This window comes from Magallana gigas, chromosome 2 (genome assembly GCF_963853765.1).
Source record: "Magallana gigas chromosome 2, xbMagGiga1.1, whole genome shotgun sequence".
Classification (NCBI taxonomy): domain Eukaryota; kingdom Metazoa; phylum Mollusca; class Bivalvia; order Ostreida; family Ostreidae; genus Magallana; species Magallana gigas.
The window spans coordinates 33,861,139-33,885,798 of record NC_088854.1 but is presented as its reverse complement, the minus strand read 5'-3'; the positions used below and the strand labels follow the sequence as shown (position 1 = coordinate 33,885,798).

The 24,660-nt window shown below is 33.9% G+C and overlaps 3 protein-coding genes and 1 long non-coding RNA gene across 4 annotated transcripts; 2 read left to right on the top strand and 2 right to left on the bottom strand.

Moving 5' to 3' along the window:
- Window positions 1-4: 4 nt before the first annotated feature.
- Window positions 5-317, top strand: LOC136272954 (uncharacterized). The gene is made up of 2 exons (XR_010711032.1): window positions 5-85; window positions 193-317. It is a non-coding gene; the product is annotated as an uncharacterized lncRNA (long non-coding RNA).
- Window positions 318-1,233: 916 nt separating this feature from the next.
- On the bottom strand, window positions 1,234-3,107 carry LOC105338663 (uncharacterized). The gene is made up of 3 exons (XM_011443882.4): window positions 2,951-3,107; window positions 2,248-2,627; window positions 1,234-2,134 (listed from the first exon to the last, which is right to left on the bottom strand). Exons 2-3 carry the CDS (start codon window positions 2,597-2,599, stop codon window positions 2,061-2,063), a joined length of 426 nt encoding a protein of 141 aa, XP_011442184.2. The 5' UTR covers window positions 2,600-2,627; window positions 2,951-3,107; the 3' UTR covers window positions 1,234-2,060.
- A 1,485-nt stretch (window positions 3,108-4,592) lies between these two features.
- On the bottom strand, window positions 4,593-7,339 carry LOC105338664 (dynein regulatory complex protein 12). Its single transcript, XM_011443884.4, has 6 exons — window positions 7,179-7,339; window positions 6,643-6,714; window positions 6,277-6,396; window positions 5,896-5,988; window positions 5,485-5,615; window positions 4,593-4,889 (listed from the first exon to the last, which is right to left on the bottom strand). Exons 1-6 carry the CDS (start codon window positions 7,231-7,233, stop codon window positions 4,725-4,727), a joined length of 636 nt encoding a protein of 211 aa, XP_011442186.1. The 5' UTR covers window positions 7,234-7,339; the 3' UTR covers window positions 4,593-4,724.
- A 177-nt stretch (window positions 7,340-7,516) lies between these two features.
- Window positions 7,517-24,253, top strand: LOC105338666 (SUN domain-containing ossification factor). The gene is made up of 22 exons (XM_011443885.4): window positions 7,517-7,675; window positions 10,325-10,430; window positions 12,248-12,328; window positions 13,483-13,553; window positions 13,782-13,922; window positions 14,157-14,343; window positions 14,544-14,619; window positions 14,987-15,170; window positions 15,361-15,468; window positions 15,728-15,895; window positions 16,196-16,272; window positions 16,559-16,621; window positions 16,804-16,872; window positions 17,006-17,099; window positions 17,317-17,429; window positions 17,550-18,451; window positions 19,124-19,497; window positions 19,645-19,756; window positions 19,868-19,972; window positions 20,209-20,470; window positions 20,902-20,960; window positions 21,265-24,253. The coding sequence occupies exons 1-22, from the start codon at window positions 7,623-7,625 to the stop codon at window positions 21,862-21,864; spliced, it is 4,005 nt and encodes a 1,334-aa protein (XP_011442187.3). The 5' UTR covers window positions 7,517-7,622; the 3' UTR covers window positions 21,865-24,253.
- Window positions 24,254-24,660: the final 407 nt, after the last annotated feature.

Genomic DNA, 24,660 nt, shown 5'->3' with positions numbered 1-24,660 from the left:
AAAACCTGCATGAAGATTCGCACAAACCCGCTCGCTCGTCTCAAAGAAGTGAATATTGGCCAGCTGGATACGACTTTAAAGATATGTGTGTATGATCACGTTGTCTGTCTGTTTGTACTAGTATGAGTTGGGGGATAATTTACTGGAATCGCCGCGGCCGGATAATTAGTCACGTGCCACCACCTATTTCAGACGATGAAATAAATGGTTGGAAGCTAAGAGGGGGATAGGGGAGCACGAGGACGATGGGTTGTATATTATGGAACCTTGGAACAGAGGGGAACCCACGTAAGATGTACGTATCAAAGTGGAGATAACCACGGGGAGAAAAACACCATACATAGGACCGGAATTGTTTGTTGTGGAGGAACGTCTTGAAGCAATAGCTCTCACCCATTTAGTGCTGTTGTAGTGACTCTCTGTGATGTACATGTACTTGTAGCTCATTCCTTTCGTTAAGTACTTCTAGTTATCACTTGAAATTTTCATTGATTGTTCATTAAATATTTTGCTTTGTATAAAGGTCCAATAGAGGCACAAATATAAACATTTTGTTTACTATTGAAGTTTATCACATTCTTAATAACTGTTATTTACATGTATATTATATCTAGTTTTAGCCAAAACCTTATTCAACATAAATTAACTTTTCTAAGTGTTTATTTCAATATTTGACTTTTTACTTTAAACCATTTTAAGTTTGACTGTATTAAGAGTGTCTTGTCTTTAATAAATTGTAAAACTTCGTTAAATTGTGTACAATCAATAAAGTATAATGGATGTTAGTCGCAAGTAAACATGTAGTTAGCTATTATGTAGTGACTGGATACTATAGTAACTGCAACGAGATTTGAAAGAAATTAGCACCTGGTAACTAGGTACTACATGTATATAGTAAACACAGGCTTTTGAGGTCACTTGAATAAGACCGACTTATAAAAGGTACTTTCTCCATATGCCAGTCTGAAGGCTTGTGGTTAGACAATTAATTTAACGATCTACATGTTGTGTAATTAAAGTTAGGTATTAACGTTTTTCTGTGTATATTGTGATTTGATCCTGGCGGCCATCCAGTTGATGGGCACATGGTATGGAGGTATCGCTAGGAGGGGTTTGCAGTCACACATACATGTAACCATGCAGAAAAGTGTCATTTCTACTAAGCGACAAGGGTTAGACTTTATTGTCTGTAGATAATAGTTTCATATATCGTCTTATTTATGACATCATTAATGAACATTCACTTTTAATTAATATCGTCTAATCGTATACAGAAACCCAACAAAACACGATTGGTAAGTCGAACTCGGAGGAGGTTGTGAAACAGTTAAGCACATGGCTCTTTCTACACAAGTTTTCACAAAATGATATTGTTTGCAAACATCTTTGTAATTAAAAGATATACACTGATTTGATAGATGTCAGTAAACTTAATAAAACATGATACAAAGATATAAAGTACACGTTACACAACAATTAATATTATATATTCAGTCAAAATAGTAAACTTTGACAATACAATAAAAAATGAAAAATGAAACTACTGCATGTGTAAAGCATTCTTTAAGACAGTGGGTTAACTCTTATATGGGTACACTTCCATCGACCACTACATTATTGGAGTATTCCAAGGTCCCGAATCTACTTCCTTACAAAATGTAAGTGCGCATAGATATTAATGAAAGGATGGACACACGTGGAAGGGAAGGAAATCACAGACGAAAACAATGACGAGGTGGGTCCTATATAACTATACACAAGCACAAATATGTATCCCCACAACCGTGTGGTCTATCACTAACAAAAAATACACATCCAAGCGAGAAAAATAAGACATTTGGTACAATTTGCAAATGGCATTAATGCAATAAATCAATTGCGAATATCAATTATATATTTTGAAGTAAAACAATCGCAAATATTTTGAATGTATGAACTTTAAAGAATTCTAAAAATATCTAATGATTACATGCATCAAAATGTTTTGAGGTTTATTAGTGGTCTCTAAGATAAAATTTGATGCTAAAACGGGTATTGAAACTCCAAGATCAACGGAGAGCTTATCCTATGGGTCCAAAGGTAACGTGTCCCCCATTGACTGTGATGTTTCTTGCGTTACAAATGTAGCCACCATCTGAAAAAAAGATTTAAAAACTCTGTACCGTAATTCACTTTATTGAATCTACCAAAATTATCAAAATCAAAAAATAAGTTGCATGTATGGATCGCCGAGCTTTGATATCTTACATGAGGCATTCTCTCTGCTCTCGGTATTTTGTGCGCCGTCCCCTTCCCTTATTCGTCTTATCCCGTCCTCTGCTTCCCTGATCAGTTCTAAGATCTCCACGTTCAAATTTCGAACGACTTCTTTCAAATTACCATATTCTCCCGGAGACATGATTCCCTTTTTCTCGAAGATGTCCAGCACATAGACCACATTTTCAATGGCCTGTTCTCTGGGGGTTGTCAGATAGTCTCTACAGTTCATCAGAAACCTTTGACGGTCAGTGCCCCCATTAACTGTAGGGTGGAGATAGTCTATCGCCAGCCTCGCCTTGAGATCATTGTGTAGTCTTCGAATTCTCTGGTCATCAGGCATGTTTGGATTTTTAAAAAATGTTTATTTTCTGTAAAATAGAGGACATGATAACAATATCAAACGATCATATATAATATGATAATGATATTTAACGATCATTAATAACATTAATCGATACAAGTTTATGTTCAAAGTATTGTGTATTTACCAACAAAATTGCAAGTTCTCATATATACATGTAACATATTGATAAACTGCAGGTAGTAAATACTAATAGTATATACACAATGAAATAGTGATAAAAATAAAACTTGGCAATATAACAATATTCAAACAAAACGAAAGTATCTTTATATGTAGGGGGTGTAAAAGGATACATGTAACATAAAAAAAAAGATTGGTTAAACTTACATCTTTGTGTTTCCAGGTTGTGTTTTGTCTTTGTTTGAAAACCAGTGCAATATTCCTGAAAAAGATCCAAAGAGTCTAATGTTGTCCACAGCAGATGTCGATTCGGGAAGTTTAAATATCTGTAGCCAAGAATTAACAGGAATTTGAAGCAGAACGTTTTGGGTGTATATTAGGGGTGTTGGGACCTATATCATTTGACTCGCGCGAACTTTGAAAACATAGTGGCGACTCTGTCAGGAACGGTTTTTTTTTATGTGTGTCTTTTTGATAAAAAATCCCAAATATAGGTATTATAAACGCCTTTTTTCCAAAGTCATATTATTTGAATTTTTAATTTTTTTTTTTATAAATGTTATATGTTCTGAAATAGACATGATCTGATTAAAATCAGACCATCGATACTGTCGCAATCTGTAAACGATACATGTGTGTTCCAATGAAGCAATACTTAATTATTCGGGAGCATCGAGGATCTGATTTTAATCAAATTGTATTTAAAAATAGATTTTCATAATTCAATTTAAAAAAAAACAATGTTTTTTTGTATAAATATAATGATTTTTATAAAAATTTGAACATTAGAACTTTATATTTAGCAGGAGGGGGCATTTTTCTTAAATTTACATATTGAAAATTTAAATTTGAAGGACCTGTCCACCCCACCTTGGTTTCATTTTTTTATCGGGAGGGGGGCATGATGAAATAATAGGTTAAAATAACAACATTAATATAATAAATAGGATTTATATAGGTACTAATCCCCCCCCCCCCCAACTTCCACCAGATTAGGATTAGATTAAATGATGGCGAAGTGAGTTTCGATGCACTGTGCTTGGTGTACCAGATATGATACAGTATTATTGTCATATATTCATCAAGCTTTATATGTTTATTAAATGGAATCATTTATGTCAAACATCAGTTGCATGGTTATTTGACTTGGTATCGAGTCATCCCAAGAAAGAATGTAAAATAATATTTACTTCGTCGTAGCTAGGCTACCTTTCTTTCGACGCGTTTCTTTGACTTTTTTTTACGAAAATCAAATAGTAATATGACCACAGCAACCTTAATTATCACAGTAAAAAGAATTTGTATTTAAAAAAAGAAAGAAAGATGAAAACGTCAATTTCCTTTGTATGGGCCATTCAAATGGAGAACATATCAGAAGGATTTGGCTTTAACCATGACCTTTGACTGGAGATCTTGTCCCATTATTTATTCTACAAGCATTCTATGGGTGTACTATAAAGCATATGGGGCCAATGGGAGAAAAATAAGAGACTGTACAAAGATTTTACACAAAGGTCTGACAAAGATATTCAGTTCAAGATTACTATTCACCCTTATCAATAGGTAATCTTTTGGTAAAATTCTGAGCAAGATTTGTCCATGGAAAAACAGAGGTTATGGTTAAAAACTGGATTTTAAAGAGTACTGATATAACCTTCACCTTTGACCCTAAAGCTTACTTCAAGGTCACTACACACCATTTACTCTTATAAGCTCTATTAGCCAGATAGAGGGAAAAGGAATATGATCCAGTAAGGATTTTTGTACAGAAGTTTGACATGACCTCGGAACTCTTAAAGAAAAAATACATGTAATTGCAAGAAAGTTTTATGCAGCAACAAAACCAATCCAAAATTTTACATGATTTAATTTATTCTTTATGCTAATATTACTTTTACAATGTATTTTCACCATTTCCTGAAAATATTTTAAGACACAAACACAAAAACAAGAATTACATAAAAACTGTTGCACATATAGACTAAAAATGCAGAGCTCGCATTGGTTTGACTTCATCAAACGTCCAGGGATCGGTCATCTGTAGTTCCATCAGAGTTTGCTTGTTCCGTGTCTGAATCATTGTTGCTGTGTCTTCCCATTTCTCTTTGGCCATCTCAAGTTTCTCAATGAATTTGCGAAGGGCATCCTTGAATAAATTTTTTTACAGTTCAAATTTCAGAAATAAATTGTAAGAAAAACTTGGAATTTCAATGAACAATCTTGAATTGACTGCTTAATGTTCAGTTTCATGTCATGTTATTAGCATAGGTTTATCAAGAGAAATATTATAGCGCTTGAATATTGCATGGCTGTTTTTAAAAAACAATTATTTTTTAAATCAAAGTTTAAGGAGGAGAAAATATTCATGAGCAAAAAAATTGTTGTAATATTTTGAATTGTGCATCATCTGATGACAAATATGATACTGAAAACTGTAATAAAAATAAATGTTAGATAATTCATCTGTAATAAATCTCTTAAATATATTTTGATATATATGTGAATTACCCAAATCTTGAGGGAATTAAGGGTTCAGGGGGGAAGGTTCAGACCCCTCCCCCAATAAAAAATTCAGATTTATCAAATTCACTTAGTAAATTTACTGAAAGTAGGCCTTGCCCACAGTGGAAAAATAAATTCTGAGATATACTGTACTTATATCTACTTATTTTCATACACTTTGTTCTCCAATGCTCAAACAGATTTACTGTCCAAGGCAATAAAAAAGTTCCTACACTTACATCTAGAATGCGCTTATAGCTGTGTTCTAGCGCCGTCATGTTGTGGTTTAGCTCAGCGATCTCTTCATCTTTCTCCTTGATTATTCGGTCCCTGTCATCCTCTGTTTCCTTCAGTTTTCTTTCTGTTTCCTCTAAAGTATTAAGATGAACTGGTATTTAATTGATTTCCATGTTTAAAAGTAGTACCTTTCAGACAAACAGCGAAGTAAACACTTTTGTAACACAATTATAATGTACATGTGTAAGCAACAGTCTGCACAAAATCAGTCTTATATTCAATATTGTGTATAACAAATGTTTGGGATAAAATATGGATGCATTTTGATATATATGTATATTGTTTTACACTTTTAAACACTCTCTCTCTCTCCATTATAATTAGACTCAAGTACCTCCCTCTTTCTCTCTTACTTAATTGCTTTGTTGTCTGAGCAAGCTCTCTTTCCAGTTGATGAATGGTATAATTCTTCTTTGTCTGCATAGTTTTATACTGTGTTGTCATTGCTGAAATAAATCAATACTTTGTATGTACAAAATATCATAGATTAAAATTAATTAAATTATTGTAATTTCAAAATGTAACGTGCAATGATATATCTTTATTGCAAGAGTTATGATATCTCTTTTAATTGAAAAAGTGTTTTTTTTTTAAATATAAAATCTATTTTCTTTATGACCTTTAATGAAAAGCAAGATATTTTACTTTTGAAAATGGCAAAAAAACACCATTCAAATCTTTATTTTGACCTAAAGTTTAATATTTCATCCTAAGATAGAATGTCTGTAAATTACCAGCTGTAATGTCCAGTTGATTTTTCTTGAGATCCTCTAATTCACCCTTTGTTTCCTCCACCTGGGATTTCATGCTTTCACTCCCTGCTTGGTTACGACGAGCCAACTCTTTTCTTACAGCTATTGAGGAGCAATGAAAGTAATTCAGAAAAATAAATCAGACTATTTTTTCCTTAAAAAAAAAAAATGAACAGTTTTCTAACCTTTCAAGAAAATTTTTTGTTAGTTATTATATTCAATACATTTAATAAAGTATTTAGCTCTCTGAGGGAAAAACCCATCAAAAATATTTTTTCCATACAGAAATGAAGAAAAGTTAACACAAATATTTGAAGATAAGTTGAATGTTTATGTGAATGTTGATACCCAAGTGGTCCTTTAATGCCTCAATTTTGTTCATGGTTTGAGTGTATTGGTCATCCAATGCCAACTGAGCATCTACAAGACAGAAAACAAACTAACGATTAAAATGATGATAATCTTCCGCAGTATACTGTGACTGTCAAAGCCTTATTAAGAGCTCTGGCACTAGTTTAAATCCTGCTAGCGAAAGAATCTGGTATTTGGTCTTTGAAAAGTATTTAATTGAAGGGGGAAATGTGATGAATATAGACCCCGGCCTCTGATTGCCATACCAGATACTACATTTTAAAAAATATATAGTAGAGCACTTGACTGAATATTCTGAGTTGTGGATTCAAATTCAAGTCTGGTCTGTCAATCAATAGAGAGAGAGAGAGAGAGAGAGAGAGAGAGAGAGAGAGAGAGAGAGAGAGAGAGAGAGAGAGAGAGAGAGAGAGAGAGAGAGATTCCATATATATATATAAAGTCTCTATAATGTATAATATAGGCTCCTTTATGTGTAAAAGATAATGATTATATAATGATTATTGATTACAAACCATCCTTCTTCTTTTTCTTTCCTTTTCCCTTCCCCTTTTTCTTTTTGGGCGGCATTTTGATGTGGACAAAATTATGTCCACCTTGCACCTGTTTTTGTTGTCAATGAAGCTTTCAAGACAGAAGGACCGCAGTAAATAATGTTTGTAAATAAAAAGTAAAAACTTACAATATCAAGTGATTTAGCTATTTGAGGAAATTTTTACTACTAAAAAAAATATAACATTTTAATATTTGTGTTACATGTTAACATTGAGGGGAAATCACTTTGACCTATATTTAAGAAGTTCGCGAGAAGGGGGGTTTCCTAACGCATGCGTAACCCATTGATACACGTCGCCGGAAGTTGGGCTATCCAATTTACATAGTCAACATTGACGAAGGAAGTCGGTCAGACTTTATGTTACAAAATTCAAAAAGAGATGTATTTTCAATTGTGACCGAATATGTTGAAGTCAGACAGAGTTTTTTGTTTGCTTTTGTTGAACTTATTGATACGGTAAGATTTTATTTGTCTCACTGCCTTCCGATTTATTGTTCTGTCACAAAACATGACGAGCCATTCAAAAAAAGTTTGCTGCATGTTTTGCTGAGAAATAACCTCATAGTACAGATTTTTCATGAGAATAGTTTGGAACAACAGGAAAGAAATTAATGATTTTCACAGAAATGGTTATTTTCTATTGCACTGATTGACAATTCAGAGAAATTGATAATTGTAACAGTGTCAATCAATGTATTTGATGCTGGTCAGTGATCAGTGATGGTGATGACATGGGATCAATGTTGGCCCACATGTCACTTCTACCCCATTGATTTTTTATAGAAGCTTTTAACGTATTTGCACGTACCATTGTGATACTGGTAATCTCAAAGCTGATGTCACCTTAACCATGATTATCATCAGCATCAGTGTGTAATGTTGCATTTCATTCATGATCTTACTGAAAAAGATATATACTAAGCATGAAAAAGCCTAAAGATCTCATCTTATAGAAATGATGAAACTGATAATAGGAAAAGACTAAAACAACATATAACTGAAATTTAAAAAATTTATTGAATAAGTATAACCTCATTTTAATTACTTGGGATATTTTAATCAATAGACCCTTTCACGTAAACTGCAGTACTGCTTTCTTGCAGGGCAAATTTATTTACTGGTACTTTGCAGAAGTTTTAAGAGGTAGATAAATAAATAAAGTAAATGAAACAATTGACATTACGTTATATTTCACCAAACTATTTCAATTTGTCCTGCAAAAGAGCAGTACCGCAGTTACTGTTAAGGGGTCTATTGATAGCGGCAGAAGACATTATATTAATTAAAGCATAGAAGATTTGGGTATTTTTTGAATGACAAATATGAGGATAGTATCTTAATCTATATTTGTAACTGAGTTTTTTTTTGGGGGGGGGGAAGTGAAAGATGATATTTAAAACCTAAAAAGAAAACCAAAACCCAGAGGGATACAGTATATGCCACTATCTTCATGAAATGTATACAACATTATTTATCATTTTGATGTAAATCATTGTCAATGTAAAAATCTTGGACTACTGGTCTTCACCCAATATGCAATTGTCATTGTATTTCTAGGAGTTTAATAATACGCTTTCATACAGTATTACTTACAATACTATACATGTAGGTTATCATTTGTATATTAATAACTATACATACATGCATCATACAATCAAAAGAACAATTTCCTAAATGATCAAAAAATGTTCATGAAACATTTGTCACAGCTCTAATCTGAGAAATAAAAATTCAGGACTTGGAATTAGAAAATGTAAAAGACAAAAAATGTCACACAGATTTTTAGATCCTTACTTTAATGCTGACAGGTGTAGATTGCAATTATTATGTGTACAATATGCTATCATTCTTTGTAGATTGTTTTTAAATGGGAAAATGTAGTTCCGATTTTTTAATGTTGCTGTGAATAAATGAGAATTTGTTGAAAAGAATTTCAAAACAATAAGCACTCCTTTGTGATAAATTGCAATCTCATCCTAGTTATTTGACACTGTTGTTATATTTCTATGATCTAAAGTCCAAAGTGTAGATAGAGAGGAAAAGTACCCATATGATAGGACATTTCTGAACTATTCTGCACTGCGTATTGCGTATGTCTATAGTCATCATCATTTGCCAGCAGCATTATCTGCATATTTTGCAGGCCGTTCATGACCTAAAATTGAGCAAGATGATCGTTTATCTTCTTTTTTTATTTATAATTCAACAAAGCAAAGTTTGATATTTCTATTATTTACTGCAATCTGTTCACCTGTATGATAACTAACAATAAACAATAGATCTACATATCATATACATGTATGTATGTACCCGTGTGTAGTAGATACATAAAGTTTAAGATATTTTATGTTTTAAGATGGCTACACATGTAGGTACCTTTATAGATATTCTCCTTTTGATCTGGTGGCATCTATTTAAACTTTCAATTTTTCTCTCTAAATATTGAAACATCAAAGAATTTGGAAATGAAAACAGAGTACAACTGTTGTGGCTTTTCTTTCAACAGTCCACGATTGATTCCATTTACCTGAATGGCTGAGGACAAATATTTAGGTCAAGAATTATCGGTCAATAGAAAGGAGTTTAAATCCTGTTTGTGGGATGGTCTAAAAAAGCTATCAATGAAAAATCTGTACACATTTAAATGTACTGAAGTATTTGGAAATAGGAATAGATACGTTTACATTCCAATTAATGCTAGATTTTTCAAGGATCCCATTTATTTGGTCAATTGGTGAATTAAACACAAAAATGTGTAAATCTTTATTTATTTTGTACATGTTGATAGAAAACCAGATGAAATATAAATTAGTATGAATTCACTGTCTCTTAATTTTTTTTCACATGGGTAAAAGAGATGTACATGTGGGAAAAAATCAGACACTGTAGTTTATTCTTTTGAGAGGTATATGAACTGGTAGAGTGAACATTAAATGTTCATTATTATAAGGCTATGCTATGATATAAGAGGCTATGCTCTCAGTTGAAAATGGGATTAGCTAGGAGACAGCCAATCCCTCTTTCATTTACCAAAGCAAGATTCACTGTAAAAAAAAATGTACTCTGAAGTACCAGTAATTGATACAGTTTCTGATTTGTTGACAGATTTTCCTGTGGGGACCAGATTGCACTGAATGAGAAAGGCGATGAGGGTGAAGCTGGAAACCCCACAGTGGGGGACACATCACTGGATGAGGCCCACTCACAGCAGGTCAGCAAACACACACACAGCTGGATAAATCCACTAATGCTTCTTATGAATGAAGGAGTGAAAGTCTACAGTGTGACTGATCTACTAACACATTTTTACTAAAAACTATCACCTTCTGAGGCTTCATTTGTCTCCCTCTAGGCTTGGGGTTTGCACAATTTGCTTTTAATTTTTTGTATATTTTATGACATTTCAACGTATGGCACTTCTCTCTGCAATCCATTGATATAATCTTTCTTGAATGTTCACATGTACAAGGATATGAATTTCCCACCTACTGTATTGTGAATTATAGGTTATCAGTTTTAGGGGACCTTAGACATACATGTCCTGGTGCACTCCTATTTTTAGTCCAATCAGGATATATATTTTTACACAGGTGAGGCCGGATACCTTCTTTAGACATCTAGGACAATGGATTATCTACTGCTCCTAAGCAGATGAAGCATTTAAAAAAAAAAACTGGACCAAATCTTACATACAAAAAAAAACCCAGTTGCACTCTGTGGTTCAAAAGTTCAGCATTCAGATAAAATCAATGGAACTCCTTTAGAAACTTTGTAACATAAAAATTAGAGGATAATTACGTTGGATAATCTAACTGTTCACAGGTGGAGTACAAGTACAAAAAAAATCAGAGCATCAAACCATGCAGCCTAATCTTAATGATTGTGATAACAGGTATCACTTACTGTATTACTTACACAGCGCATTCATTCATATGTCTGGATCATTGGGACAAGGTTTCAAGGTTCAGTAGTACCTATACAACGAATTGCTGTCAATTTATGCATCTTTCAGTGATGCATTAAATCTAGCTTATATTTTACCACTCAATGTATAGATTTTTAATCTGATGAAAAGTTCCACAAAAAGGAAAATAAAAATGTAAGCTTTATGTACCTGGTAGAGAAAATCAGAATGAATTGATTTTTTTGGTTAACTTAGGGATAGGTGTCAAGGCAAGAAGCATGTTTTCAACACAACTGAATAGTTGCATATTCTAGGATATAGATTCAGTGCTTTAATTATTTGATAACACCCTACATGGTGTTTTTGGTCTATCAGTTATGTAACATTTTTTTACCATAACATCGTAACTCTAAGAGAAAGACTTCATATTTGGTCATGTAAAAGGTGAAGGGCAGAAGTGATGCTAGTGACAGTTCAAGGATAAATGTGCTGGTTTGGGACTTTTATCATTCACAAATTCATATATTATTTTTCTTTGTGCAACAGTAGTTGTCTGGGGTTTTTTTTTGGGGGGGGGGGATGAGGTTGAGAAGGGGGGGCCGAGTAGACATGTTTTAAGCTGCATATTTTGGATGAAACATTAAGTGCTAACAGTAGTTGAAAATCCAAACAAAAACAATCTGTAAGATGACAACACATGAATCAGAGGATGCCAGTTATGTTAAGGAAACAAAATGTTATGTAATACTTCCCTTGACCTCTTAGATATTTGTTCCTTGATAAAAGAAGGAAAACAGAACTCTTGTTCATTTGAACTTCTTGTTTTATCCTTGGTTTATCAGTGTCTGTTTGTGTAGTGTTTGTCAGAGCTTTGTCAAGAATGATTTGAGAAATTAAGAGAGAGAGAGAGAGAGAGAGAGATTCTACATGAAAAAGCATATAAATTACAATGCCTTCTATATATCTCTCTTTAATCCAATATGTTGGTTTCAAACATGATTGATGTACATGTATATGTATTTATTCTGAGAAAACACAGTACACCTGACACTATTTCCCCCACATTTATCATATGCCAGTTGAATACACGCATGCAATTTCTATATCTGTCCTTTATATTTCAGCCCAGGGAAACAGTAGATGATAAGTCAGGTGAACAGAAAAGAGAAGAAAATGATCAGAAAGAATCAGCAAGCCCCGAACAGGTAAAAATCCACATCCAGGTAAATCATTGTGAGCAGAAACCAGCCAGAAATTGATCAATTTCATAATGAAATGAAAATTGAGAGCAACCACCTGTTGCTTAGTAACAGATGTGGACTTGACTTTGTGTGAAGGTCTGTCATAATAAAGGTCGAATGCATTTGTCAGACAGCCAGACAGGGAGGAGAAATTATAAAGTGTGCTTGTTTAGTATTTAGTCTATTTACTGCACATGCATAAGTCTGGCAGGTCTGTTAAGATTTGCAGGCTTCTTTTTACACTCTTAACAAATTATCTTATGCTGCAGGAAAATCAATAAGATATGCATGTCTATGGGTTCAGACAAAGTTTGCTCGTGAACAAATAATCGGATGGCTGCTTGGTTTATGTGTCACATAGAGTTGGCTGTATCATAAAAGTATATAAAACGAAAATTCATGTCATTAAAGCCAGGACATGCAAGAGTTACATTAATGTAAAAATGAAAGCATAATTGAATTCAAGGTCCTTCGCACAGCTGTTATTGGTAATGGGTGTGTTTTAAAAATATTAAATTATGTTCGTTTTATGTGGATTTGTCTACATTTTTTAGTTTATTATGTTACAACAGAGTATACTGTTTCAAGTTCTTGATTGTTGTTTAATTGTGTTCAGTTCTTTACATGAAGTTGAAAAATTTCATAACATAATTATGTAAAAGAAAACAGATTTAGTTATTATACATGCATATTCCTTTTTATGAGACATTAATTTTAAATGTAGTCTACAGTTCATAAAGGTTAATTATTCATAAAGTTTAGCTTTCAGTGTTTTTATGGTGAATTAAGTAGTGACTAGATGACTATAACCTTGATTCTAAGTTATATATCATTTTCCACTTCCATTAAACAGTGTGTCAAGATTTGAGTTCCATCTTCATTGTGGGTCTCTAACTCCCGAAATTGCATGAATTAAGGGCAATACATTTAATTTAATAATATGAGATTACCGGTACAAGGTCAAGGTCCTAGGTTCAATAAGTTTTAAAGAATTTGACAGGATTTTCACATAATATGTGTATGCATATGTGTTTGCATGAAATGACATGTATTTAAACAGATGTAGCTTTATTATCAGATATCCTTTGATTTGCATCCTTAAAATTGTTATGTTGTAGAGTAATGCTCAGAAAGAAGTGTCCTTGACCCCTGACAATGAGCCCAAAATAGAGAAACAGACTCAAGAAGAGTGAGTTTTGATTCATTATGAATTATAATGAAAAAAAGTTAAAATATTCAATTGCTTTGAATTCAAATTTTAAATTTCAACTCAGAGAATAATTTGATATTTAAAACACATGTATCATTTTATCTTTTAATTAAAAAAAAAATCAATGAAATGAAAATAAAAGTACATGTATAGATGTAATCAGGTACAATAAACTTGTTTTTTTAAGTTCTTTTTTCATCCATGCAGAGCTCAAACAGAAACTAATGAAGGTTCAGAAATCTCAATAAAAACTCAATCCTCTGATGACACAAATTCTGGACAGAGTGGCAAAGGTTCGCAAGTATTGAGGAAGGTTGATTCATCACAGGAGGAGCAGAGCAAGGACACGTATGTAATTAGATCATCTTGATGTTGCACATTTTACAGTACATTTGGCATTAGGAAAATATTTTCAGGGTATACAAATATGTTATGTGAACTCATATCATATTTGCTAAGATAGAGATCCATGTATGATAGGAATTTTTTTTTTTTAAATAAAAAAAACAAGTTCATATAGGTTCTTGATCATTGTCAAAATCTTCAAAAGTATTTCATGTCATCCATTTCTTTTTAATACAGTACTCACATCGACTCAGAAAACAAAGATGAGAAAGGGTCAGAGGTTAAAGCAGAGACATTTATGGCAGAGGGTGAGGGGAGCTTGGAGCCAGGGACAGAGGCAGAGCAGAGTCGTCCTGTGCAACCCGATGGATCCTCATCCCACACCGAGGTGCTAACTACGACCCCTGAACCTGAGGTCAATGAGGTGAAGAGAATTTGCATTCATAGCCTTTCATTAAAAAACAATAGAAGCTTTCTCAAGGGTATATGTAATGATGTTATATTTTATTAATTCTCTACAAGAGGGAGAACAGTTTCAGAAAAACAGTTATGCTTGTTACTTGTTGCATATTTAAAATAAAGGATTTTGAAAAAGGTTATATTTATAATTTCCTGCATGTTTAGGAAGGAAAAGGCATTGAAACTTTTTCGGAGTGGCGCCAAAAGGCTTTAGCAGAAGAAGAGAAAAATAAACAGAAAGGTACACCATGTTGCATTTCCTAAACTACTTCTTTTCACTCAATGTCCATTGTTTTTGTGTGATTTTATATTTTGATAATCATTTGGTACTAAAATATAAAATCTGAAAGAGAGGTTATCAACTGTAAATGTTTTACTGGAAGTGTAGCAAGCATGTAGAAAATGAGAGAGTGATGAAATATAAAGTAAATGTGCTAAATCTACTTTAACCACAATATAAATTTCAATATAAATAATCTTTTTCTTAATTATATCATGTATGAAGTAAACCTATTGGAGACTTAGATTTACCTTTACATTATAATTCATACATTCTTTTTGCCAGGAGACTTTAATTTGTGTTTACAATGTACCTTTTTTCTTTTCAGCTGAAAATTTGGAACAAGGAGTTTCCACCCCAAAGAAACAAAATGGAAAAAAGGTGAACTATGCCTCTAAAGAATGTGGGGCAAAGATTCTGGCCAGTAACCCAGAGGCTGAAAATGTGAACAGAATTCTAACCAGCAACAGAGACGATTATATGATTAACCCATGTACGGCCAGCAAAAAATGGTCAGTGGATTCACTTTATTTATAGAATCCGTAAATGAAAATTGCAGCAAGTGTAATCAATTTAATAGTGGACAATATACAAACATTTTTCTCTGCAACGATTCAGATGTTGCTGAAACTTTTTACTATCCAATGATTGAAAATGTTAATTTTGTTAACTGGTTGTAAAGAATTCTATCTTTGGTTTCAGGTTTGTGATTGAGCTGTGTGAACCGATTTATGTCAATGAGATTGAAGCCGGAAGCTATGAGCTTTTTTCCTCCCAACCACACAACTTCAGTGTTAATGTCAGTGACAGGTAGGCAGAAGTTGAATGCTTGTAACTGAATGATATACCAGTAATCTATATGTACAAGAATTCTATAAAGATTTAGCTCAGAGTTCCTGAAAATACTGTAGGGTCCTATAAAACTTCTGTTTTTCAGCTATTTGGACCCAAATTGACACTTTACTGGTAATAAAATCAGTGTTTTTGTTTTAAAGCAAGATACCAATTTGATCATTGTTTGCATGTTTATAAGCCCGTCTTTTGAATGCATGATATTTTAACACCACAGGTACCCGGCCAAAGAGTACCACTCCCTGGGGGTGTTTGAGTTGACGGAGAGCCGGGGGTTGGACAAGTTCCCGATCAAGAGGGAGCACAATTACTTTGTGAAGTACATGAAGGTGGAGCTGCTGACTCACTACGGAGAGGAGCACTACTGCCCACTCACCATGTTCAGGTAGGGCTGCTTTATTCATGATGTTAAGGTCTGTACAAATCTGTATTTAAACTGTATAGTACGTGCATTATCCACTTACCACGCTTTCCAACATTCAAGATTCAAATTTGCAAATCAATGAATTGAGAATACTGGCTAGTGCATGCAATGTCCTCTTAACAGGTAGATGTGACATATCTGTATAAATGAGATGACAGACTGGTACTTTTGTTTACTTCTTTGTTCATTTGCCCATTGAGTTGCTGAATTATGTTTCATTACAACAGCATTGTCATTGTGTGTCTCTTTTGTTGACTGTAGAGTGTACGGTATACCAGTGGAGTTGGATGGAGAGGATGATGATCTGGAGGGGGAACAGAGCGGGGATAACATGGAAGGTAAGCATGGGGTTTTATGGGATTTTGGGAAATCCCCCCCACCCCCACCCACCCCCACCCACCCCCTCACTCCTATGTAACATTTAACATATAACATTTAATGCCTAAGAATTGTATTGGAGTATTGGTGTGCATTTTATTTGAAAAAAACATTTAATAGGTTTGAAAATTTGATTTTGTGACAGAAGTAAGTTTTTCATATAGACAAAAAAGCTTTACCACAGACTGTTGATGGCTGTCATAAGGGAGACAACTCAATGATCATACCTTTGCATTCTAATTTTAGCCTCTGAAAATACAGAAGGAACAGATTCCAATCAACCAAAAAATTTGTTTTCCAGTGCTAAAGGTAAATATAATGGTGCAGAAACCCTGTAGAATATTATGACTCTGTACGAACAAAATAATTAAAGTATATACTATGATGACATAAAGTGTAAAATGTTTGCCAGGCAAAAACATGTATTGAAAATTTAAGCTTTATGAAAAATGTAATTAAACATGTTGAATGGGATTTAATATGGTTTGCAGATACTGTCATGAAGCTAGTGAAAAAAGTATTGAATGTGGAAGAAAAAGAAGAAAAACTACAGCTTAACAGTATGTATAAAATTTCAGATCAAAAATATGTCAAAGAGGTCATAGTGATTTAGATATTTTGGCTCATGCACAATTCAAGGTGTGTGTATAAAAATTTATATTAACCATTGATTTTCATTCATTTTCTCAAAAGCTTCCTTGCCTTTGAATGCGACTTCAAACAATGTCACAGACACAAAAGAGACAGATTCTTCAGAGAAGATGAAACCATGCGAACCTACTGCAAAGTAAGGATACTCTCAAAACAAAATGATTCCATCAGAGACCAAAGCAAGTCATAATGCTAAGTTTACTTGATGTTTTGATCAGTCTCAATAGATTTGTACACTAAATAAAGACCCAGTGATAGTGTCAGAAGAGTTTTTAGTGAAATCAACATTAATTGTTCATTTCTCTTTTTCTAGACATGTAATCTAATTGCTTACATTTTGGTATTACTATTAGTGTTCCAAAAGAGAAGTGTGATGATAGGCCAGTAAAGACGGACCCCTCCCAACCAGAGCCCCCGATGCCAACTTCCTGTCCAGCTCATCAAAAAAAACCATGCGGTATTCCAGGTACGACAACTTTCAAGCTTAAAATAAACTCTCATTAATTGTTTGATATCTGTACTATTCTTAAAGAAAGTCAGTTCTAAAGAACTTGATGAAAAGTTTTATCAATTGATTTGTTTATAGGCACTGCTACTGATGAAATGAAGCCGGATCTCTTGGACCCTGCAGTATCCATAGTAACAAAGCTGGAGGACCATGAACAAATACCAAGTGAACCAGTGAAGCCTCCACTGGTGTCCTTGATCCAGAGTGGCGATTACACCAAGCCTACCACTCTCTACAGAATGTTTCTGTCATGCATTTTGCCATCTAGATTTAAGATCCGGAAGCGTCCAAACTCGACCCTGTCCATGTGTGGCTATGTAATGGCTCTAAGACCGCAGTGGTTCTGTGTGCCAGGAGAGTTCACCTTGCACTCCACTTGTGTGTCAAGGTCAATATCTCATGAACCCTCTATAGTGGCTCCATCAGACCAAGTGGATAAAAATCCCGAGGAGGATATTAAAGTGTCTATCACACCTACCTCTGATGTAGTGAAAACTTCAGCAGAGGATGAGGGGGAAACTCAGTCACCTTGTTTCGTTCCCACGCCAGCTTCCACAGTAGACAGTCAAATGCCGACTGTGACACAGATACCCCCTGCAGAATCAGATACCCCTGTTCAAGAGGGAAAGGTCAAACCCCAAGAAACAAAAGCTGAGCAACAAGAACCCTCTCCATCCCCTGTTCTATCCACTTCACTCAACACTATGGACAAAACAGAGACTGCTGAAGTCAAAGTGACCGCATCTGTTCCAGTCGAGAAAACACAGACTGTAGAGATACCACCAGCTGTTGAGTCTACAACTTCCACAGATGTAGATTCCAAGTCCAGCCAGCCGGTCTTGGAACCGAGTGTGGCTATAGAAGTGAACACAGATTCCATTTCTGAGACTCCCCAACTCCCTCAGGCAGAGACCCTCACTATCAGCCCCGTGGACCTGGAAACTTCTCTCCCTGCTGCATCCTCATCTGCAGATGATAGTGTGAGTATAATGTACAGTAAAACACTCTTAAAACAAAGTGGCATGGACTGGCTATTTTGCTTTTTTATAAGAGTACTTCATTATATCCATTGAGTTTATCAAAAAAAAGTCATGCAGAATGAAAATCACTTAACTGTAAGCCTGAATTCATTATAAGCTTATTTGCTATGACCATGTTTGACTATATTTCGTAGACAGATTACTACCTAAATCTGGCGCAGGGTAATTTTTGAAATTATCATTTCATTAATAATGTAGCATACAGGTAAAATTATGTAATTCAGTTAAATCATATCAAATTCTTTCACCCTAAATAATTTTCAACAAATCTGTGGTTTATCAACTAAATTTAGTGTAAAATTATATTTTCCTCACAATGCTTATCAGATTTGTGTCAATACAGTGTATACTGTAAATCCACTTTTGTTTGCATGTAAGAAATGTTTACGAGGTTCGCGAAAGCCTTTTCATTGCGAATATTTGTCGCAGTGAACTATGTCTTTTCTGTGTGATGCAATGACATTTTAAGTGTGAATAAGGCTTGATTGGGAAAAGTAGTCGCCGCAAACCAGCTTATCTCTGTTAAATCATGAAATAAGTCATCGCTAATAAAAGTTTGTTTACAGTACATCTTGCTCTTGAAACTTTAAAGGTTTTTTTCTAACTTTGTAGAGAACTGAACAGAAAATGCACCTACCTGAAGTTAATTTAGCCTCCATCAGCACCAGTAATTCAGTTCAGATGGAGAGTTCTGTGGAAAATACTGCACAGAATGGACAGATCAATGAAGAGGATGACGAACAGACAGTGGGCGGGGCCAGAGATTCTCAGACAGCTCCAGATGTATCAGATACACCCGAGACTCAGTCGGACACAAAGCCCGAGTCCAGTTTTGCCCTCTCAGAAGACGAAATTGAATATACCCCACAGAAAAACCTCAGACTAGCAAAAGTTCCCATCATGCCCCTCCAGAAGAGAGAAACTGCCATTATGAGACTGACCAACAGAATTAAAGCTCTGGAAACCAATGTCTCTCTAAGTAGCAGGTAATTTTTTATGACGCTCTTCTCATTGAAATTTTGAAAATAATGTCCTTGTAAATGTACACTGTACTTGAGAAGTTTCAATTATCATTAAGTGATGGTAGATTACTTTACTTACAGTACTCATTTAACTGATCATTTTCATTGTAGGTTCCTGGATGAAATGACACAAAAGTTTAAGAGACAGTCAGAAGAAATGCAAAAGCTCCTAAGTGCTAAATTTGAAAATGTAACAAAAGACTTGAAGGATGCAGAGCGCAGGGTATGAACATCTTTTCATTTTGCAAAGCACACTGAGAGAAAAGATTGACTTTTCAGTGAGGAAAAATCAGAGAGAGAAAAATCTTTATACATGTATTCATTTCTGATTTAGGATCATCACCAACAGGAGCAGATAAATGTCTTGGAGCATCGGCTAGACAATCTAACCGACCTTGTGTACAAGCTCCATGACGAGATGTTTAACCTCAACAAACAGGTAATGTTGAAACGCTTGATGTATCCATAGTCTAACATGAAAAGTTATTAAATGCTGAAACACACTGACATATTGTTTTTAAGATGAGATGCTGAGAAGGGGAAAAATAAAAGACAAGGGGAAAAATAAAAGACATTGCAAGTTTTGTATTTTAATCTGTCTCTTGAAAAGGTCTAGGGAACAATAATTTCAAGTTTGACAGAATCTTATTAATGATGTGCTTTTCGTTTTTTCAGGTCATTGACCGACAGCTTTATTTCACGTCCGTCGAAGTTTTCGTCCTTGTCTGTGTTCTTCTCCTTTGTCGTCGTAGAGGTAAAACTTCTGTGACCGACATGCCCCCAGAAGTCCGACGTCTGATAGAGAGAGTGCCGGTCACCATGGATGTGTCCCACTCCCCTCGGAGAAATTCCTACACAGAGGGGGCCAGCCGCAAACAGAACAAAATGCTGACCGTGGGGACCAGTCTACAGAAGCACAGCAGTGATACATCATTAGGTACGAGGATGCGTATTATAATTGTCAATTAGAATTTTTTTTATGTATAGAAAATTCATATATTTGTTTCACAGCTATGCATGTAGGCTATACACATGCACAATTTTACAATGATACTGTAATTGTTACATGGTTTACCTTGCAACATTTGATTATGAATACATATACATATACTGTATACCTATGTATACCTGTGTACATACACTGTATACCTAATTGATATTCTTAGTAGTTGAATTCACATGTTTTAGCTGTTTATAATCAGCTGATGGTTGTTAATATTGGTTATTTATTTGCATAAACATATGCTAACAGCATTTAATGTGCTTTTACAATATCAAAGCATGATACACATGTAGTAAATAAACATTTGTTTATACATGTATTTAGCATTTATGTTTTACCATATGCATCCTCAATTTCTTGAACAGCTAACCCAGTTTCAGTTGCCAGTTCCACAAGTTCTATAAGTCAGTCATCTACAGATCAAGTTAGTATTCATCATGTAGTGTCAAAAAGTGCAATTAAAGTGAATAATGGAGAGCAAACATTGGTTTATAATTTAATGATAAAGTTTAAAGCTTTAAATTTTGATTAAAGGTTGCAGCTTCTCTGTGATTCATAAAGTCATTAATCAAGCCCTAAACTTGAATTACTATTGGGTTTCATAAATGCTGATTGTCTGCACAACTTTTAAGCCAAAATAGTTTTTAAATTTCATTGAAAATAGTGGGCAATTTTATATATTGTTTACATATGAATTGTGTCTAAACATTGATTTCTTTTGTTGGTAGCAAAGAGATATTCAAAGAAAAAAGAAGAAAAAAAGGAACAAAATACAATTTTCCAAATCCACAGAAATCCAAAATTTGCCAAAAGGGTTGAACTCTGTCAGCACAGAGAACCACAGTGAGGCAGGATTGTTATTTACCAGCAACAAGCCAAAAGAGCAGGCGTCCAACAATTCAAAGCCCGAGAAAAATGTTCGGGGACTGTTGTCATACTTTTGGAGAGATAAACAGTCTTCAAATAGAGAGGTCCAAAAGAGGGCCAGTTGTCCTATTGCCCTCCCCAGTTCTGACCAAGCTTTAAAGTCCAGCAAGACATTGGTATCCAGTTGTAATGGTAAATCAGTCAGAAAATCGTCCTCGCTGGAGACTGCAACCTCCAACAAAGGGAGTCCAAATGGACACTGTGTGTATGTGTATCCTGTTGTTGAGACCTTTCTCCCCACTGTCTCTTGTCCCCGACCCCCCGGTGTTCAGCACAGTGGGCGCCCTCCAGACAAAAGCATTGCTGCACAGAGTGGACATGCTAAAAGGAAATCCCACAAGCGGGCTTCAAGTGAGGATTTTTCACCACGCAAGGGAGATAAATCTGCTTCTTTTTGGTGATTGGCTTCCATGTTTTTATATGCATGGGCATTAGGACAACTAGATTCCAAAAAATGTTACTGCATATTTTATTCCACAGATTCAATTTATTTTGTTGTTGTTTTTTTTTTGACTGGGAAACAATATTTCTGAAAGTTTCGATCAAATTGATAGATGTATGTGGCCATAGAACATGTACAAATGTACTTGTTATGAGCTTTTAATAGATAATAGATGTCACATAATGGTGCTACATGTATAATGTGTATGTCAATTTAATATTGCAATAATTATCACTTTTGTAATTTACTACTAGTATAATTATGTTGAGGTCAATTTTTTCGGTTTTTTTTTTTTTTATTTAAAGAAAAGGCAAAATATATGATTTATGAATATAAGAATCACATTGTTAAAAGATGACCGGTGATTTTATAGACTATGTATTATATAACCGATGAATTGACTATTTAATATTTATTTAATGTAAATTTTTGAACAGTTAGACTTTTCTCCTGAAAAATTTTATTCCTTTCAAAGAAACATTACATGATCAATGCAATAAAAGAGGGGCATTTTATCTCTGATATTATTTACATTTACATACACCATTGTTTTATCTGTAGAGTCTGTATAGCAATGATAATTCTTCATAATTATAGGTGGTAATGTTTTTTGGGGTGGTGCTATGGTTGGTAGGAGAGGGTGGGGGTGTTAAAAATTTGATTAAATATTTCAGTGGTTTGAATATACATGAACTGGTACTTGTATTAGGTAGTATAGAAAAGGGGTTTTTTCAATGTTGTGAGATTTTATATGAATAGTCTTAAGTTTTTTTAAGTAATGTTGACATCCCTTTGCCAAAGTGTCATAAACATTGATTATCATTACTAACTTATTGATTGATATTACCACTGATGTTCCTTTTATCAATTGCAAACATGCTATATATTGAATTATGTATCAACCAGTGCTTAATTCTACAGTTTCTAGTCCCATGTTAAACGCTGATTGAATTATATCTGATATGGTTTGTATGATCATGACAATGTGCTCTATTTTAAACTTATTTTATTCTTTGACCAATTTTGATGGTTTTTTCATTTCTTACAATAGTGCTACACCTTTGTTTTCATGGTTTTGTGTTATTTCTAGGAAGTTTTGTTGTAATATTTGATGAGAAATAAGACCTGTTGATTTAAAACAGGTTTAAATTGCAATTGTTTCCTCTTCTTTAAATGTTGCTTGCTTAGAAATCTGTGTATTACATTTGTATTTTTTAGGGTTAGGAGAACTGCTCTGTACAAGCAGATTACTGGTAATGTGAAATATACATGTACTATAAATATGGATATCTCCAGTTCTTGAAAATTTACATGTACTTTAATTGAATCGAAATGCAGATTGTTCATTTATGGTTATTAGTACAAGTGTACCAGTAATCACTAAATTATTTTTTTTAAAAGCATTCCAAGAATGTCATGCCATGATTATTTAAGTCTTATTTAAAGTGTCTATTAAAAATTATATATATAGATGTATGTTAAATGTTCACTGTAGGTTGAATTTTTGCCTATCTGTCTGTCTGTATTTCTATTGGAAGTACCGGTATTGTGTACTCCATGTTTTTCCTTAACCAACAAAGTTCATGTAATCAAGGTTTGATCATTAAGTTCTTGCCAGTATGATATATGATGAATACCTGTGAAGATAATGAATATTGAATTTTACTTGTTTGATAAAATAATGGTTATATTGAAAGAAGAATGTACCGTTAATGTGTGTGCAGTATTACTAGCAATCTTCTCACCCTGAGATTAATCTGCAAGAATCTCCTTTCTCTGTGATGAAATGATGCTTCTTGTGGCTGTATTTGTTATGTACCCTCCCTCTCCTCATGTAAAATTCTAATGTCTGAGAGTCCTTAGCTTGTTTTGGTCACTTAGGTAACTTTATACATATGCATCTTCGCTAGCCAAGAATTAATGAACCACTCACATCTCTACACAAGAGGAGCAGAGTGGATTGTAAACCATTGGTTAGTGAAGATGAATGTATTCTTTTCCAAATATCTTTCTTAAGTGACTAAAACAGGCTCTATATTCTTGAGTCTTAAATTTATCTTTATTTTTAAACATTGAAGTTGCAGTAGGACTGCAGTTCTTTTAAAAATAGAATTGCTGGTTTTTGCTGGAGGTCCATAGCTATGTACATTTTTTTGTAAACAATTAATTGTTTTGAGAATTCTGTGATGTTTTGTTGATTTGGAATATGATATATGTCAAATAGAACAAGTAATCGCCATTGTTTGACTGTATAAAGTTTCCAAGTCCAAGTGTGTCAAATTGAAGCCAATGCAGTTATATTGTTATTTCTATTTATTGCTGTTAAATAAAATTCTGTGGAAACAAATTCTGTTTATGTTTTTTTAAGTTCTTTAACCGCCTACAATCAAATCTTTTAGCTATAAAAATTTTAAGTCATTAAATTTCATATGTACCGATAGCTAGTTTTGATTGAAAAAAGAAGTGAGAGAAAAAAAATATATATATATTTTTTTTTAAATTGAAAAATCTCGGGTTATTCCAAAATAAGTTGCACCATTTCCATGAACATTTTCTTAAGGCTCCTTCCAATCATAACCTAAACTATAGAAATATTCATGCATCCACATTCTGAATGTTGCAAGTACATTGCCTAGCTAGCTGCTGTTGTTAATAATTGCTCTGTGTTGTCTGAGCTTTATGATATCTGTTTTGCACCCATAAATTCTTTTATGATTTGGTTCTAAAAAGCTTAATGTAAAATTCGACGGACTCG

Excerpts from the sequence above, each read along its gene's own strand:
- LOC105338663 (XM_011443882.4), bottom strand. The coding sequence starts at position 2,599 with ATGCCTGATGACCAGAGAATTCGAAGACTACACAATGATCTCAAGGCG. Across the intron at positions 2,135-2,247 it reads GAGCAGAGAGAATGCCTCAT|ATGGTGGCTACATTTGTAAC; the intron begins GTAAGATATCAA and ends TCTTTTTTTCAG.
- LOC105338664 (XM_011443884.4), bottom strand. The coding sequence starts at position 7,233 with ATGCCGCCCAAAAAGAAAAAGGGGAAGGGAAAAGGAAAGAAAAAGAAG. Across the intron at positions 5,989-6,276 it reads TCAACTGGACATTACAGCTG|CAATGACAACACAGTATAAA; the intron begins GTAATTTACAGA and ends GATTTATTTCAG. Across the intron at positions 4,890-5,484 it reads GCTATAAGCGCATTCTAGAT|GATGCCCTTCGCAAATTCAT; the intron begins GTAAGTGTAGGA and ends AATTTATTCAAG.
- LOC105338666 (XM_011443885.4), top strand. The coding sequence starts at position 7,623 with ATGTTGAAGTCAGACAGAGTTTTTTGTTTGCTTTTGTTGAACTTATTG. Across the intron at positions 13,554-13,781 it reads GAGAAACAGACTCAAGAAGA|AGCTCAAACAGAAACTAATG; the intron begins GTGAGTTTTGAT and ends TCATCCATGCAG. Across the intron at positions 16,873-17,005 it reads AGAAAAACTACAGCTTAACA|CTTCCTTGCCTTTGAATGCG; the intron begins GTATGTATAAAA and ends TTTTCTCAAAAG.